The following is a 17,648-nucleotide window of genomic DNA, read 5'->3' as shown; positions in this document are numbered from 1 at the left end:
AGACAAGGACTGGGGTTCCTTAGGAGTACAGATCCAAGTGCACAGGCACAACAGGCAGGATAATAACTACAGGAAATGAGAGATTAGTCCAGGAAGGCCTCTTGGAGACAAATACTAGTAGGATGGTGGGGAAAGCGGTAGACTGCTAGACTGTAAGTTCCTTATGGCCGGGGAACGTGTCTCCCAACTCTGTTGTACTCTCCCAAGGGATTCGGTGCCCTGCAAGTAGAAAGAGCTCGATAAATGACACCGTCAATAACTGTCAGGTGTGAAGGGGGAGTTCCAGGCTGGAGGAAGCACTCAAGGGATTGGGGGTGAGATAGAAATACAGTGAATGGGTTGGCAAGGACCGCCACAACTATTGTTGTTAGGGAAAGGTATGAGGACAAGACAGAAAGAGTGCTTTAGAAGAACGAGGTCACTCCAGACACAGAATTGCAGGAGGGCAGGACACCTGTGCTTGCAGCTGCCAGAAAAGAAAGCAGGTCAAATGGATCAACGACATCTGAAATGTAGCTCCCCAGATGGGGAAGGTTACAGTAAATGTGTGTAACGAGAGAGAGGAAAGTGCCCACAGTACAACTTAGCCCAGGTGCTAAATTTAATACCCCACCAAACTAGGTGACGGGCTAGGATTCGTAACTTGGATGTCTTAGCTGCTTATTCCCGTCAGTTTTGACCCTGGAATTGAGGCAGGACTGCTATCACTAATTCTGCCCTTCCCACGAGTGGTCAGTTGCTGTAAAAACCCACATTTTGCCTCAGTTCTAGATGGAAACCCCAGCCTGCTCCCCCTATTCCCCTACTTCTGCTTTAGGAGCTGATCGAATCACATACCCGATCTTAGGACCGAAATATCCCTCTCTCCTCCGGCCGGGAAGCTGCTTTCCCTAGAGACGGGCCGAAGCAGAGGCCTGTTTCAGGAGCGAAGACAAAGTCCCCGGGGAAGAAGACACCGCATTACTGCATGGCCCACAAGAAGTATTGCACATCACTCCTTTATTGTACTGAACCGAAAAAAAACAAAAAATCCAACCAAAAAACTACCCTAGTACAGTTTACTAAAACTGAGTGCGGTGCCCGGAGGGCAGAGCCAGGCAGCTGGGATCACAATGGACTGGAAATGGGACACAGTGAAAGACACAGGCAACGCAGACCGTCTCAAGAGGTGATTCACTAGCGTAGACCAGCAAGTGAGGGATTCTAGATTAAAGAGCTCTCTGGACCCTCAGAAATAAGGAAGGCCCCCCTCTTATTCAGGATGGGGATGACTGGAGATCACTAGTAACCAGAGAATGGGGCAGTTTCACTTCGAGAGCCTCTCACTCTCTCGAAGGAAGGAAGGGGAGGGAGGAGGAAGGGCCTCTTGTTCAAGTGCAACAGGTAAACATCAGACTGATCCCAGTGTCCTCCCGGCAGATTTGGGATGGAGGCGCGATCCAAGTAAGACCGAACCTGGTTCCGGAAGTTTGCATCCGGGTTGCCGGCGGCAACGTTTTCAACTGGAATGACTAGAGCTCCGTGGGAGGACGGTGCTCGGGAGGGGAGGACGAGAGGGCCGCGTAGCCGGGTTGGCTCTTGGGAATGATTTGGGCGCCAGTGACTTTGCTCCCCTAAACTGGGCACTTCTCCCCATTACTCCTCTTGGCCTCCGAGCCCCTGACGGAGGACACCAGCCCTGGCGCTCACCTTCTGGCGAATGTGGCGGGAGGAACCGAGTCGGGGAGGGGCTCTGGAATGGGGCCGAAGGAAAGGAAGCGGGGACGAGGGGGGCCCTCCATCCCTCTCCTGCAGCTGTGTCTCACGATCCCTATGGCCGTGGTCAGTGAGTGGAGGGGTGAGTTGGGGGGAACAGACGGGGAAGGGACGGGGGTAAGGGCCGGCTACTACTCGCTTGGGCCAGTAGCCTGCCTTCTTGAGGCCTTCACTTCTTGGCCTTGCCCTGGGCAGCCACGGCCTCCATGGCTTTGCGCACAGTCTCTTCGTCCCCCAGGAACTGCATGGGCTTGATGGGCTTCAGGTTCTTGTCCAGCTCGTAGACGATGGGGATGCCCGTGGGCAGATTCAGCTCCATGATGGCTTCCTCTGACAGGCCTGGAAAGACGCTGACCGTCAGGCTGGCACCGAGTCCCCCGTCCCACCCTATCGACGGGGAGTCTGCAGATCCCCGCCCTGACAGTTAATCTGGGCACAAACCTCTCCCATCTGCCAGACCTGGCTAGCGGATTTCTTGTCTATCTCCAACCCCGGCTCCCAGGTTCTTGCCGAAAACCGCTACTTCCTGATTTAACCAACAATTGGCCCCACGGGGAAAGCTTACATGCTGGACCCTGGTAAGAAAAACCAACAGGCCACCAATTGGCCCTGGATGGTTTTCTCCTTTACCTGGCGCTCACTGGGACGGTCGGAGGCCCCAGGACATGGGGGCTTAGGGGGCAGTCTCTTGGGTCGCGGGGTTGGGGGAGTGGGTGGGTGGGAACGAAGAGGAGAGTTTTCAGAGCAGAGTCTCCCCTCTCCACATCCTTCCACCTGAACCACCGGGCCCTTGCATTGAGCTAGTTGCCCCAACCCCCTCGGGGACCCTGGGTGGAAAAGAAGCTCAAAAATGGAACCCAAAATCCCCCCCGCAGCTCCAGGAGGACTACAGCTCGGACTTAAAGGCCACGTGGCACCCACGGCCTTGGCCCTCCTTCGCCCCGACCTATGGGTCCCCAGGCCAGGCTCTTTGGCATCTCAGTAGTGTCCCAGGCCTAATTCTAAGAACCTTGTCCTCGGGAAGAGCTGGTTTGGCAGCAGGATGATCCTACAACCCCGCCTGCAACAGGCTTTAACTACCACACCTGCTCTAGAAGGTCCTGGCGGCCGAGAAAGCTTCGGGTACCGTTCGGCGTCCCTCTCTCAAAGGCCCTTCTGCTTCCAACTGCCTGATTAATACCTTTCCTTTTTATCCTGGGGACCTCCCGGTCTCCCCCGCCCGCTCCGGGGTTACCCACCTTCCAGATGCTTGACAATCCCCCGCAGACTGTTGCCATGGGCAGCGACCAGCACTCGCTTGCCCTCCTTAATCTGAGGGACGATCTCCTCATTCCAGAAGGGCAGAGACCGAGCGATCGTATCCTTCAGGCTCTCGCAGGAGGGCAGCTGGTCCTCGGTGAGGTCTGCGTAACGACGATCCTGAACAGACCCGAGCACCCGCCACAGTTATGGCCCAGCCACGGGTCTAGGAGTTGTGAATTCCTCATGAGCCCTGACCGTCTCAGAGGTGCCACCCTTGCCCCTCGAATGGTGCCCGCCCCTTGGATTAGGGGACCTAACTTGTGACTTTGGGTCCTCCTGCCAGCAGTTAAATTCCCGGGGGACGGATGGGGACAGGGACACTGCACGGCAAGGAAACCTCACCAGCCGCACGACAGAGCGGCTTGAGGGAACCACAGACCCTTAGGCCTTCCCTTCTGGAGAGATTCCTGAGCAAGCCTGCCCCGAAGAAAATCTAGATGCCAACCCCTCAACCCAGAGGTTGACGGGGGCTGCTCCTCCAGGCTGCCATGGGGCACCCAATCCAGGAAGGACCGCTATATCTTGCATCGTCTTGGCTGTTGCTCTCAGTTTTTTGTTTGGTTCTCTCTCAAAGTCAAGAGATACGGACAGACTTGACTTCTCCAACGTGTACGTAAAGCACCAATCGGCACCATGGGAAGTGGGGGACAGTTCACCGACGTTAACATCCGACTTGTATACCAGTGAGTCAGGATTGAAATGCTCCCTGGGTCCGAGTATGCTCGACAGAGTCCGGGAGGAAATCCATAGCTCCTCCATAAGCGGCAGCTGGGCCCACTTCCTCTCAATCAAGGCCCAAGTTGCCTCCCAGCCACACCTGGATTCATTCATTCAATCGTATTTATTGAGCACTTACTGTGTGCAGAGCACTGTACTAAGCGCTTGGGAAGTACAAGTTGGCAACATGGCAAGTTGGATGGATGGACAAAGTGGGATTAGCTGCCATCATGAGAAGCAGCGTGGTTTGGTGGAAAGAGCCCAGGCTCGGGAGTCAGATGTCGTGGGTTCTGATCCCGGCTCCACCGCTTGTCAGCTGTGCGACTTCGGGCAAATCACTTAACTTCTCTGTGCCTCAGTTACCTCATATGTAAAATGGGGATTAAGACCGTGAGTCCCACATGGGACAACCTGATAACCTTGTATATGGCTCAGCGGTTAGAACAGTGCTTGGCACATAGTAAGCGCTTAACAAATAGGCCTTCCCAGACTAAGCCCCATTTTCCTCATCTCCCCGTCCCTTCTGGGTCACTTCGACTCACTCCCTCTGCTCCCCACCCCGGCTGCCCCACAGCACTTATGTACATATGTATATATCTATAATTCTATTTATTTATATTGATGCCTGTTTACTTGTTTTGATGTCTGTGTCCCTGCCTCTAGGCTGTAAGTCTGTTGTTGGCAGGGCTTGTCTCTATCATTGAATTGTACTTTCCAAGCGCTTAGTACAGTGCTGTGCACACAGTAAGCGCTCAATAAGTACGACTGAATGAATCTGTCCCGAGCTAGTGACTCTCTACCCTAGCGGTGACCCCTTAACCCAGAGGTGGAAGGAGGCCTGGGGAAGCAACCAAAATAGACCTATTCAGGAACAATTCCAGGGCAGAAAATGACAAGGAAAGCTCATCCGTTTCTCTTTAGTCACTTCTGGGGGAGGCCTGGTAGATGGCTGGATCCAAATTTCCACTATCTGACTGGGAAATGATTTCGCTGGCCCTTCCCACCGCCGTTCACCCAACCTGCCTCCCAGCCGCCCGCTACTCGTTCGGTCTGAATGGGGCGGGGCGCCTGGCAATGCCCCACTGAGGGAAAGCAAGGCTTTACTTCCACAGCCACCACCCGCGGCAGGCAGCACCCGGGACGCCCGCTCCTACCTTACTGATGTTACTGTAGAAGGGGTGGTCGGCCTCCATGGGAGGCGGCGGGATGTCGTAGGAGCGGCGCCAGATCTTCACCTGGGCCTCGCCGTGTTTGGCGGCCGTCTCCGCCTTGTTGAGGCCTGTCAGGCCCCCGTAGTGGCGCTCGTTGAGGCGCCAGGTCCTCACCACGGGGAGCCACATCTGGTCGATGGCATCGAGCACCGTCCAGAGGGTGCGGATGGCTCTCTTCTGCACCGAGGTGAAGCAGATGTCGAACTCATAGCCGGCATCTGGAAAAACCACGGCAACACGCAGGTGAGGCGGCCCGCCCGGACGCGTCGGGCTTTTCCGTCACGTAAGCCAAAGTACGGTGGCGAAGCACTGGGGAGACTTCCCTTCCTCGGGCCACAAGGCTGACCGGACGATCACACCTTAATCTTTGGGGTGAGATTCCCCTTCCCCTCCCCGCATCCCCCAAAACTCCATTACCGGGATAGCGGCCCAGTCAAGCCCACTCTGTCCCTTTTGACTAGACACCATTCAGCAATGTGCGGCGTTGGCCAATTTCACATTTCAGACACCTAATTACTGATGCACGCACAGCGTTCCAGCTGAGCACACGTGCTGTGCGGGGGACGTCCCCGCTGTCTTGATGGAGGGGTTTCTGTCAGGCCAGGAAGGCTGCACACGAGGCCCCAGCAGTTGAAAAATGTGTTCATCCCTTGCCATCCTTAATCAATCAATCGTATTTATTGAGCACTTACTGTGTGCAGAGCACTGTACTAAGCGCTTGGGAAGTACAAGTTGGCAACATATAGAGACAGTCCTTACCCAACAGCGGGCTCACAGTCTAGAAGGGGGAGACAGAGAACAAAACCAAACATACTAACAAAATAAAATAAATAGAATAGATATGTACAAATAAAATAGAGTAATAAATATGTACAAACTTATATACATATATACAGGTGCTGTGGGGAAGGGAAGGAGGTAAGATGGGGGGATGGAGAGGGGGGCGAGGGGGAGAGGAAGGAAGGGGCTCAGTCTGGGAAGGCCTCCTGGAGGAGGTGAGCTCTCAGTAGGGCCTTGAAGGGAGGAAGAGAGCTAGCTTGGCGGATGTGCGGAGGGTGGGCATTCCAATCCCCTCCTCTTGCCCCAAACTCCCTCCTCCCCTCCAGGAGGGGTGTAAGAAAGTGGGGGGGCAACAGAACTATCCCCGCTTCCTTCCTTCATTTGCCTCCCTAAGCGAAGCAAGAACTATTCGTTATTGCCTCACTCGGAGGAGGAGGTTGGCAATAGGTATGACTAAAAAGTGAGCAGTAATTTCCTTCCACCGACTCTCCCACCGGTGGGAGAGCGAAAGGGAGCATGACTCTCTAATGAACGCTGGGACACGCTTGCCTCCATCCCGGCAACTTCCGAAGCCCAGGCCCGCCCTGCAGCCTCTGTCCATGTTGCAAGAAGCTCAGCCCACTCCCGCTCCCTCCCCTTCTGAAGGAAGGATTCAGCCCAGCCCTCGCTTGCTCGGAGAGGGCCCTCGCTTGCTCTCGCTTGCTCGGAGAGGAAATCTGCATGGCAGACGCTCCACGCCACAATGACTCAGCTTGGATGCTGAGGGCCGCTTTCTGGAAAATCTTTCCACTTGCAACAGAGACTGCCCCGTGGGCACTGAACCCTGCAGAAAATAGCGGGGCAAGGGACCGGGCCCACCCGAGCTGGGGCTTCCCTCAGCACCATCACCCTTCCAATGGAGCAGCAGGACATCCCCCGAAGGGCAAGGGCTGGACTTCCACCCGCCTCTCCCCTCCCTTGCTAGAGGAGGTGGATTCTGATAAAGCTTGGCCTGCTGGGACCTGAAGTTCTTCTGATTCCCTCTGGATGGTAAAGTTAAGGACAGCTGCAATCTGCTCTGCTCTGGGTGAGATTCAGAGCTTTTGGCAAAAGGCCACATCACAGCTCTCTGCCGGGGCGCGGAAGAAATAGCACGGACTTCCCAACCCTCCTACAATCATCTGGCTGGCGCTGCTCCAGCCCCGGCCTCAAACCTGCCCGACTCTGCCCTTATCTCTGAAGGGCATTAAGTGGCACGGGGCCCATCCCAATTCAAACTCCTCCTCCGGACCAGGATTGTTTCCCAGATTTTCCAGGGCTCTAATTCTTTTCAAAAGGTCTGTGGCTAGGGGGCCGGGAAGGGGACTGACTGGTCCAAAAACCCTTTTTCTTCATGCATCAGTGCCTCTTTCAAGTGAGCTTCTCCAGAGGCAGCAGAAGAAGGGACTGAGGTCAATACAAGCGTTAAGGGCAGCGCGGAGAAACATAGGATCTCAGGTCCCTCTTTGGCCCACTGGGTTAGAGGGGAAAGCGGCGTGGTTCAGTGGAAAAGAGCCCGGGCTTTGGAGTCAGAGGTCATGGGTTCAAATCCCGGCTCTGCCAATTGTCAGCTGTGTGACTTTGGGCAAGTCACTTAACTTCTCTGTGCCTCAATTACCTCAGTAAAATAGGGATTAAGACCGTGAGCCCCCTGTGGGACAACCTGATCATCTTGTAACCTCCCCAGCACTTAGAACAGTGCTTTGCATATCGTAAGTGCTTAATAAATGCCATCATCATCATCTTCATTAGCATTCCAAAGTCAGAGAGGGCAGTCTGTTAGAAGAGGGAAGCACACATTGGGGATGCAGAATCTGTCACCTCGACCTCTGTTCTGTGTCCCTGGCAGAGATTCCTTTATCCTTCCCATCTCCTCCCCCAGCCTGCCCGCTGGGCTCAGACAACTAAGGGTGGCTTGGGGTGGGCTGGTGGTGACGATGCAGCATGGCTCAGTGGAAAGAGCCCCCCCCTTCTAGACTGTGAGCCCGTTGTTGGGTATGGGCCGTCTCTATATGTTGCCGACTTGTACTTCCCAAGCGCTTAGTACGGTGCTCTGCACACAGTAAGCGCTCCATAGATACGACTGAATGAATGAATGCTCTGCACACAGCGCTCAATAAATACGATTGAATGAATGAATGGATGAGTCACTGAGGCCTAGAGAAGTGACTCACCCAAGGTCACCCAGCAGACACGTGGTGGAGGCAGGATTACAACCCACGACCCCCTGACTCTCAGGCCCGGGCTCTAGGCACTTAATCGGCCCCCCACACTGCTCCATTCATTCAGTCATATTTAGAGAAGCAGCGTGGCTCAGTGGAAAGAGCCCGGGCTTGGGAGTCAGAGGTCGTGGGTTCTAATCCCGGCTCCCCCACGTGTCTGCTGTGTGACTTTGGGCAAGTCACTTCACTTCTCTGGGCCTCAGTGACCTCATCTGTTGAATGAGGTTCCTTCCTCTCCTTCTCCCCCGCCCCCCGCGCCTTACCTCCTTCCCCTCCCCACAGCACCTATATATATATTTGTACATATTACTCTATTTAACTTGTACATATGTATTCTATTCATTTTATTTTGTTAATATGTTTTGTTGTCTGTCTCCCCCTTCTAGACTGTGAGCCCGCTGTTGGGTAGGGACCGTCTCTATATGTTGCCAACTTGTATTCATTCATTCAATCGTATTTATTGAGCACCTACTGTGTGCAGAGCACTGGACTAAGCGCTTGGGAAGTCCAAGTTGGCAACATATAGAGACGATCCCTACCCAACAGTGGGCTCACAGTCTAGAAAACTTGTACTTCCCAAGCGCTTAGTCCAGTGCTCTGCACACAGTAAGCGCTCAATAAATACGATTGAATGAATGAAAGAGTGAATGGGGATTTATTCATTCATTCAATCGTATTTATTGGGCGCTTACTGTGTGCAATTCATCAATCAATTGTATTTATTGAGCGCTTACTGTGTGCAGAGCACTGGACTAAGCGCTTGGGAAATCCAAGTTGGCAACATATAGAGACGGTCCCTACCCAACAGGGGGATGAAGACTGTAAGCCCCCCGCGGGGCAACCTGATTCATTCATTCAATCGTATTTCTTGAGCGCTTACTGTGTGCAGAGCACTGGACTACGCGCTTGGGAAGTACACGTTGGCAACACAGAGAGACAGTCCCTACCCAACAGCGGGCTCACAGTCTAGAAAACTTGGACTTCCCAAGCGCTTAGTCCACAGTAAGCGCTCAATCAATACGATTGAATGAATGAACACAGTAAGTGCTTAACAAATGCCGTCGTTATTATTATTAGAGCCCGCTGTTGGGTAGGGACCGACTCTCTATGCTGCCAACTTGGACTTCCCGAGCGCTTAGTCCACAGTAAGCGCTCAATCAATACGACTGAATGAATGAACACAGTAAGTGCTTAACAAATGCCGTCGTTATTATAATTAGAGCCCACTGTTGGGTAGGGACCGGCCCTCTATGTTGGCAACTTGGACTTACCGAGCGCTTAGTCCACAGTAAGCGCTCAATCAATACGATGGAATGAATGAACATAGTAAGCGCTTAACAAATGCCGTCGTTATTATTATTAGAGCCCGCTGTTGGGTAGGGACCGGCTCTCTATGCTGCCAACTTGGACTTCCCGAGCGCTTAGTCCACAGTAAGTGCTCAATCAATACGATTGAAGAATGAACACAGTAAGTGCTTAACAAATGCCGTCGTTATTATTATTAGAGCCCACTCTTGGGGAGGGACCGGCTCTCCATGTTGCCAACTTGGGACTTCCCGAGCGCTTAGTCGACAGTAAGCGCTCAATCAATACGACTGAATGAATGAACATAGTAAGTGCTTAACAAATGCCGTCGTTATTATAATTAGAGCCCACTGCTGGGTAAGGACCGGCTCTCCATCTTGGCAACTTGGACTTCCCAAGCGCTTAGTCCACAGTAAGCGCTCAATCAATACGACTGAATGAATGAACATAGTAAGTGCTTAACAAATGCCGTCGTTATTATTATTAGAGCCCACTGTTGGGTAGGGACCGGCCCTCTATGTTGGCAACTTGGCCTTCCCGAGCGCTTAGTCCACAGTAAGCGCTCAATCAATACGACTGAATGAATGAACATAGTAAGTGCTTAACAAATGCCGTCGTTATTATTATTAGAGCCCACTGTTGGGTAGGGACCGGCTCTCTATGTTGCCAACTTGGCCTTCCCGAGCGCTTAGTCCACAGTAAGCGCTCAATCAATACGACTGAATGAATGAACATAGTAAGTGCTTAACAAATGCCGTCGTTATTATTATTAGAGCCCACTGTTGGGTAGGGACCGGCTCTCCATGTTGCCAACTTGGGACTTCCCGAGCGCTTAGTCGACAGTAAGCGCTCAATCAATACGACTGAATGAATGAACATAGTAAGTGCTTAACAAATGCCGTCGTTATTATAATTAGAGCCCACTGCTGGGTAAGGACCGGCTCTCCATCTTGGCAACTTGGACTTCCCAAGCGCTTAGTCCACAGTAAGCGCTCAATCAATACGACTGAATGAATGAACATAGTAAGTGCTTAACAAATGCCGTCGTTATTATTATTAGAGCCCACTGTTGGGTAGGGACCGGCTCTCTATGTTGCCAACTTGGTCTTCCCGAGCGCTTAGTCCACAGTAAGCTCTCAATCCATACGATGGAATGAATGAACATAGTAAGTGCTTAACAAATGCCTCGTTATTATAATTAGAGCCCACTGTTGGGTAGGGACCGGCTCTCTGTGTTGCCAACTTGGCCTTCCCGAGCGCTTAGTCCACAGTAAGCGCTCAATCAATACGATTGAATGAATGAACATAGTAAGTGCTTAACAAATGCCGTCGTTATTATAATTCGAGCCCACTGTTGGGTAGGGACCGGCTCTCTATGCTGCCAACTTGGACTTCCCGAGCGCTTAGTCGACAGGAAGCGCTCAATCAATACGATTGAATGAATGAACACAGTAAGTGCTTAACAAATGCCGTCGTTATTATAATTCGAGCCCACTGTTGGGTAGGGACCGGCTCTCTATGCTGCCAACTTGGACTTCCCGAGCGCTTAGTCGACAGGAAGCGCTCAATCAATACGATTGAATGAATGAACGCAGTAAGTGCTTAACAAATGCCGTCGTTACTATTATTCGAGCCCACTGCTGGGTAGGGACCGGCTCTCCATCTTGGCAACTTGGACTTCCCGAGCGCTTAGTCCACAGTAAGCGCTCAATCAATACGATTGAATGAATGAATTGATATAAGTAGTAGGTACGATTGAATGATTGATTGAATGAATGAATGAAGGAGCGGACATTAGCGTTCGGTCCCGGGTACCTCTTAGCGCCTGGCCGCCCCTCTTGGCTTCGTCGTGGCCGGCGGGGCTGAGGTCGGCGTCGTACCAGCCGCTGAACCGGTTCTCCAGGTTCCAGGCGCTCTCCCCGTGGCGGATGAGCACCAGTTTGTAGGCGGCCATGGCCTGAGGGACGGTGAAGGGCCGTGAGGAAGGTATGGAGGGAGCGCGGAGGACGACGACCGACCTCTGAGGAGAACGGAGGCGCACACGGCCGGCTCCGCGGGAGCGCGCGCGCATGCGCAGGAGGCCCCGCCCCCTGCCGCCCGCCCGCAGTGCGCGTGCGCCCTGGAGGCCCCGCCCACGGGGCGCGCGCCTTGGAGGCCCCGCCCACAGCGCGCGTGCGCCCTGGAGGCCCCGCCCGCAGCGCGCGTGCGCCCTGGAGGCCCCGCCCACAGAGCGCGCGCGCGCGCCCCGCAGTGCGCCTGCGCACCACCGCCCCTCTGCGCTCGCCCCTTTCAATCAATCGTATTTATTGAGCGCTTACCGTGTGCAGAGAGCACTGTACTAAGCGCTTGGGAAGTACAAGTTGGCAACATATAGAGACAGGCCCTACCCAACAGTGGGCTCAATCAATCAATCAATCAATCGTATTTACGGAGCGCTTACGGTGTGCAGAGCACTGTGCTAAGCGCTTGGGAAGTACAAGTTGGCAGCATCTAGAGACAGTCCCTACCCAACAGCGGGCTCACAGTCTAAAAGGGGGAGACAGAGAACAAAACCAAGCATACTAACAAAATAAAATAAATAGAATAGATAGGTACAAGTAAAATAAATAAATAAATAAATAGAGTAATAAATATGTACAGACATATATACATATATACAGGTGCTGTGGGGAAGGGAAGGAGATAAGATGGAGGGATGGCCGTTGGATTCGGCCCATCCCAATCAATCAATCAATCTTATTTATTGAGCGCTGTGTGCAGAGCACTGTGCTAAGCGCTTGGGAAGTCCAAGTTGGCACCATAGAGAGGCGGTCCCTACCCAACAGCGGGCTCACGGTCTAGAAGGGGGAGGCAGACAACAAAACAAAACATATTAATCAATCAATCGTATTTATTGAGCGCTTACTGTGTGCAGAGCACTGTGCTAAGCGCTTGGGAAGTCCAAGTTGGCAACATAGAGAGGCGGTCCCTACCCAACAGCGGGTTCACAGTCTAGAAGGAGGAGACAGACAACAAAACATATTAACAAAATAAAATTAATAGATCAATCAATCAATCGTATTTACTGAGCGCTTACTGTGTGCACAGCACCGTGCTAAGTGCTTGGGAAGTCCAAGTTGGCAACATAGAGAGGCGGTCCCTACCCACAGTGGGCTCACAGTCTAAAAGGGGGAGACAGAGAACAAAACAAAACATACTAACAAAATAAAATAAATAGAATAGATATGTACAAGTAAAATAAATAAATAGAATAATAAATCCGTACAAAGATATATACATATATACAGGTGCTGCGGGGAAAGGAAGGAGGTAAGGCGAGGGGGAGGAGGGGGAGAGGAAGGAGGGGGCTCAGTCTGGGAAGGCCTCCTGGAGGAGGTGAGTTTCAGTAGGGCCTTGAAGGGAGGAAGAGAGCTAGCTTGGCAGATGGGCAGAGGGAGGGCATCAATCAATCAATCGTATTTATTGAGCGCTTACTGTGTGCAGAGCACTGTGCTAAGCGCTTGGGAAGTCCAAGTTGGCAACACAGAGAGGCGGTCCCTACCCAACAGCGGGCTCACAGTCTGGAAGGGGGAGACAGACAACAAAACAAAACATATTAACAAAATAAAATTAATAGGATAGTAAATATGTACAAGTAAAATAAATAGAGTAATAAATCCGTACAAAGATATATACAGGTGCTGTGGGGAAGGGAAGGAGGTAAGGCGAGTAGGGGGACAGGCAAGAGGGTGCTCAGTGTAGGAAGGCCTCCTGGAGGAGGCCCCCGCCCGTCTGGCGCATGCGCCCCGCAAAGTGCCCCCCCACCTTCGGAAGGGGGCGAGCACGCGCACGGCCCCAGTGCGCATGCGCATGTGGCGGTGGCGGGACCGGCCTAGGGCACGGACTGCACGTAGCCGTTCAAGGGCAGCGGGACCTTCGCTCCATTCATTCATTCAATCCTATTTATTGAGCGCTTACTGAGTGCAGAGCACTGGACTAAACGCTTGGGAAGTACAAGTGGGCAACATATAGAGACGGTCCCTACCCAACAGTGGGCTCACAGTCTAGAAGGGGGAGACAGACGGCAAAACCAATCAATCAATTTATTGAGTGCTTACTGTGTGCAGAGCACTGTACTAAGCGCTTGGGAAGTACAAGTTGGAAACATATGGAGACAGTCCCTACCTAACAGTGGGCTCACAGTCTAGAAGGGGGAGACAGAGAACAAAACCAAACATACTAACAAAATAAAATAGAATACACATGTACAAGATAAATAAATACATAGAGTAATAAATATGTACAAACATTATATATATATGTATATGTATATGTATGTATATACATATATATATACAGGTGCTGTGGGGAAGGGAATGAGGTAAGATGGGGGGATGGAGGGGGGGACGAGGGGGAGAGGAAGGAAGGGGCTCAGTCTGGGAAGGCCTCCTGAAGGAGGTGAGCTCTCAGTAGGGCCTTGAAGGGAGGAAGAGAGCGAGCTTGGCGGAGGGGCAGAGGGAGGGCATTCCAGGCCCGGGGGTCGATGGCGGGACATGCGAGAATGAGGCCTAACGGTGAGGAGATTAGCGGCAGAAGAGCGGAGGGTGCGGGCTGGGCTGGAGAAGGAGAGAAGGGAGGTGAGGTGGGAGGGGGCGAGGGGATGGATGGACAGCCTTGAAGCCCAGGGTGAGGAGTTTCTGCCTGATGCGCAGATTGATCGGTAGCCACTGGAGATTTTTGAGGAGGGGAGTAACATGCCCAGAGCGTTTCTGGACAAAAATAATCCGGGCAGCAGCATGAAGTATGGATTGAAGGGGAGAGAGACACGAGGATGGGAGATCAGAGAGAAGGCTGATGCAGTAGTCCAGACGGGATAGGATGAGAGCTTGAACGAGCAGGGTAGCGGTTGGGATGGAGAGGAAAGGGCGGATCTTGGCAATGTTGCGCAGCTGAGACCGGCAGGTTTTGGTGACGGCTTGGATGTGAGGGGTGAACGAGAGAGCGGAGTCGAGGATGACACCAAGGTTGCGGGCTTGTGAGACGGGAAGGATGGTAGTGCCGTCAACAGTGATGGGAAAGTCAGGGAGAGGGCAGGGTTTGGGAGGGAAGACAAGACTAAGCGCTTGGGAAGTCCAAGTCGGCAACAGAGACGGTCCCTACCCAACAACGGGATCACAGTCTAGAAGTGGGAGACAGATGGCAAAACAAAAAACATAGATAAGAGTCAACACCATAATAATGATGGCATTTGTTAAGTGCTTACTATTCATTCATTCACTCATTCAATCGGATTTATTGAGCGCTTACTGTGTGCAGAGCACTGCACTAAGCGCTTGGGAGGTCCGAGTCGGCAACAGATAGAGACAGTCCCTACCCAACAACGGGATCACAGTCTAGAAGGGGGAGACAGACGGCAAAACAAAAAACGTACACAAGTGTCAATACCATAATAATGATGGCATTTGTTAAGTGCTTACTATTCGTCCATTCAATCATATTTATTGAGCGCTTACCGAGTGCAGAGCACTGTACTAAGCGCTTGGGAAGTACAAGTTCGTGGCTCAGTGGAAAGAGCACGAGTTTTGGAGTCCGAGGTCATGGGTTCAAATCCTGGCTCCGCCAGCTGACAGCTGTGTGACTTTGGGCAAGTCACTTAACTTCTCTGTTCCTCAGTTACCTCATCTGTAAAACGGGGATTAAAACTGTGAGCCCCAAGTGGGGCAAACTGATCACCTTGTAACCTCCCCAGCGCTTAGTACATAGTAAGCGCTTAACAAATACTATCACTATTATTACTGTTATTACAAGTTGGCAACATATAGAGACGGTCCCTACCCTACAGCAGGCTCACAGTCTAGAAGGGGGAGACAGACAACAGAACAAAACATATTAACAAAATAAAATAAATAGAATAAATATGTACAAATAAAATAATAAATAGATTGGGGTGGAGGGGGAGAGGAAGGAGGGGGCTCAGTCTGGGAAGGCCTACTATGTGCAAAGCACTGCTCTACGTGCTCAGAAGATACAATAATAATAATAATAATGGTATTTACTAAGCGCTTACTATGTGCAAAGCACTGTTCTAAGCGCAGGGGAGGATACAAGGTGATCAGGTTGTCCCACGGGGGGCTCTCAATCTTAACTCCCATTTTATAGATGAGGGAACTGAGGCGCAGAGAAGTGAAGTGACTTGCCCAAAGTCACACAGCTGACAATTGGTGGAGCCGGGATTTGAACCGGTGACCTCTGACTCCAAACCCTGGGCTCTTTCCACTGAGCCACGAAAATGATCAGGTTGTCCCACGTAGGGCTCACAGCCTTCATCCCCATTTTCCAGATGAGGGAACTGAGGCCCAGAAAAGTGAAGACTCTTGCCCAAAGTCACACAGCTGACAAGCGGCAGAGCCGGAATTAGAACCCATGATGTCTGACTCCCAAGCCCGGGATCTTTCCACTAAGCCACGCTGCTTCAGTGCCACCAGAATAGATCAATAGAATTATAGATATATACAAGTAATAAAATAAATAGAATAATAATGTACTTTACTGTACATTACAGTACAGAGAAGCAGCGTGGCTCAGTGGAAAGAGCACGGGCTTTGGAGTCAGAGGTCATGGGTTCGAATCCCGACTCCGCCACATGTCTGCTGTGTGATCTTGGGCAAGTCACTTAACTTCTCTGGGCCTCAGTTACCTCATCTGTAAAATGGGGATTAAGACTGTGAGCCCCACGTGGGACAACCTGATCACCCTGTATCCTCCCCAGCGCTTAGAACAGTGCTTTGCACATAGTAAGCGCTTAACAAATGCCAATCATTCTTATTGTTATTATTATTATTACAGTACATTAGAATAATATGTACTTTTCCTCTCGTCTGACTTTTCTCTCCCTTCTCTCCTTGTCTTACTGTTCTCCCTTATCTCACTTTTCCTCTTGTCTGACTTTTCTCCCTCTCCTCCTCTCACTTTTCTCCCGCTCTCCTCCTCTCTTCTCTCCTTGTCTCACTTTTCTCCCTTCTCCTCTGCTCTCCTCTGCAGAGAAGCATTCATTCATTCATTCAATCGTATTTATTGAGTGCTTACTGTGTGCAGAGCACCGTACTAAGCGCTTGGGAAGTACAAGTTGGCAACATATAGAGACAGTCCCTACCAAACTGCGGGTTCACAGTCTAGAAGCAACGTACAGAGTAAAGTATAACAGAACTAGCAGACACGTTTCCTGCCCATAGTGAACTTACAGTCTAAAGGGCAAGCAATCAGTCCGTGTCCCACATGGGGCTCAGCCTAAGGAGGAGGGAATAGCATTTTTTATGGTTGAGGAAACTGAGGCACAGAGTAGTTAAAATGATTCCCTTGAGGTCCTGTATCAGGCAAGTAGTGGGCCTGGAGAGAGAACCCAGGTTTCCTGATTCCTAGCCTTGGGCTTTTCCCACTAGGCCACCCTTCTCCAAGTTGACGGACCACAGCTTTCTCCATATTGAAAGCTGCCTGAAAATCCCGCCTCCTTCAACACTTCTCCAGGTAACTCATCATCATCATCAATCGTATTTATTGAGCGCTCACTATGTGCAGAGCACTGTACTAAGCGCTTGGGAAGTACAAATTGGCAACATATAGAGACAGTCCCTACCCAACAGTGGGCTCACAGTCTAAAAGGGGGGAGACGGAGAACAAAACCAAACATACTAACAAAATAAAATAAATAGGATAGATATGTACAAGTAAAATAAATAAATAAATAAATAGAGTAATAAATATGTACAAACATATATACATATATACAGGTGCTGTGGGGAAGGGAAGGAGGTAAGATGGGGGGGATGGAGAGGGGGACGAGGGGGAGAGGAAGGAAGGGGCTCAGTCTGGGAAGGCCTCCGAGACTGATTGTAACTCCCAACAACCCAAGTGCTGGTCAACCCAGTATCCTCCTCTAGCGCCTTTGTGTTTATTTCTATCCATCCTGAGCACTTTTAAAAAATGGTATTTGTCAAGCACTTAATATGTGCTGGGTGCTGTACTACTACTACTACTACTACTACTACTACTACTACTACTACTACTACTACTAAAATAATGGAAAATGGTATTTGTCAAGCACTTAATATGTGCCGGGTGCCGTACTAATACTAATATTAATGGCATTTATTAAACGCTTACTATGTGCAAAGCACTGTTCTAAGCGCTGGGGAGGTTACAAGGTGATCAGATTGTCCCACGTGGGGCTCACAGTCTTTATCCCCATTTTACAGATGAGGGAAATGAGGCCCGAGAAGTGAAGTGACTTGCCCAAAGTCACACAGCTGACAGTTGGCAGAGCCGGGATTTGGACCCATGACCTCTGACTCCAAAGCCCGGG

The 17,648-nt window shown here is 51.4% G+C and overlaps 1 protein-coding gene across 1 annotated transcript; it reads right to left on the bottom strand.

Moving 5' to 3' along the window:
- Nucleotides 1–979: 979 nt before the first annotated feature.
- Nucleotides 980–11,343, bottom strand: PGAM1 (phosphoglycerate mutase 1). Its single transcript, XM_038743930.1, has 4 exons — nt 11,126–11,343; nt 4,929–5,203; nt 2,994–3,174; nt 980–2,094 (listed from the first exon to the last, which is right to left on the bottom strand). The coding sequence occupies exons 1-4, from the start codon at nt 11,262–11,264 to the stop codon at nt 1,925–1,927; spliced, it is 765 nt and encodes a 254-aa protein (XP_038599858.1). The 5' UTR covers nt 11,265–11,343; the 3' UTR covers nt 980–1,924.
- Between the last annotated feature and the right edge of the window lie 6,305 nt (nt 11,344–17,648).

The sequence above is a fragment of the Tachyglossus aculeatus genome, chromosome 3 (assembly GCF_015852505.1).
Source record: "Tachyglossus aculeatus isolate mTacAcu1 chromosome 3, mTacAcu1.pri, whole genome shotgun sequence".
NCBI classification, from domain to species: Eukaryota; Metazoa; Chordata; class Mammalia; order Monotremata; family Tachyglossidae; genus Tachyglossus; species Tachyglossus aculeatus.
This window is presented reverse-complemented; position numbering and strand designations above follow the sequence as displayed.

Excerpts from the sequence above, each read along its gene's own strand:
- PGAM1 (XM_038743930.1), bottom strand. The coding sequence starts at position 11,264 with ATGGCCGCCTACAAACTGGTGCTCATCCGCCACGGGGAGAGCGCCTGG. Across the intron at positions 5,204-11,125 it reads GGGCGGCCAGGCGCTAAGAG|ATGCCGGCTATGAGTTCGAC; the intron begins GTACCCGGGACC and ends TGGTTTTTCCAG. Across the intron at positions 2,095-2,993 it reads GATTGTCAAGCATCTGGAAG|GCCTGTCAGAGGAAGCCATC; the intron begins GTGGGTAACCCC and ends GCGTCTTTCCAG.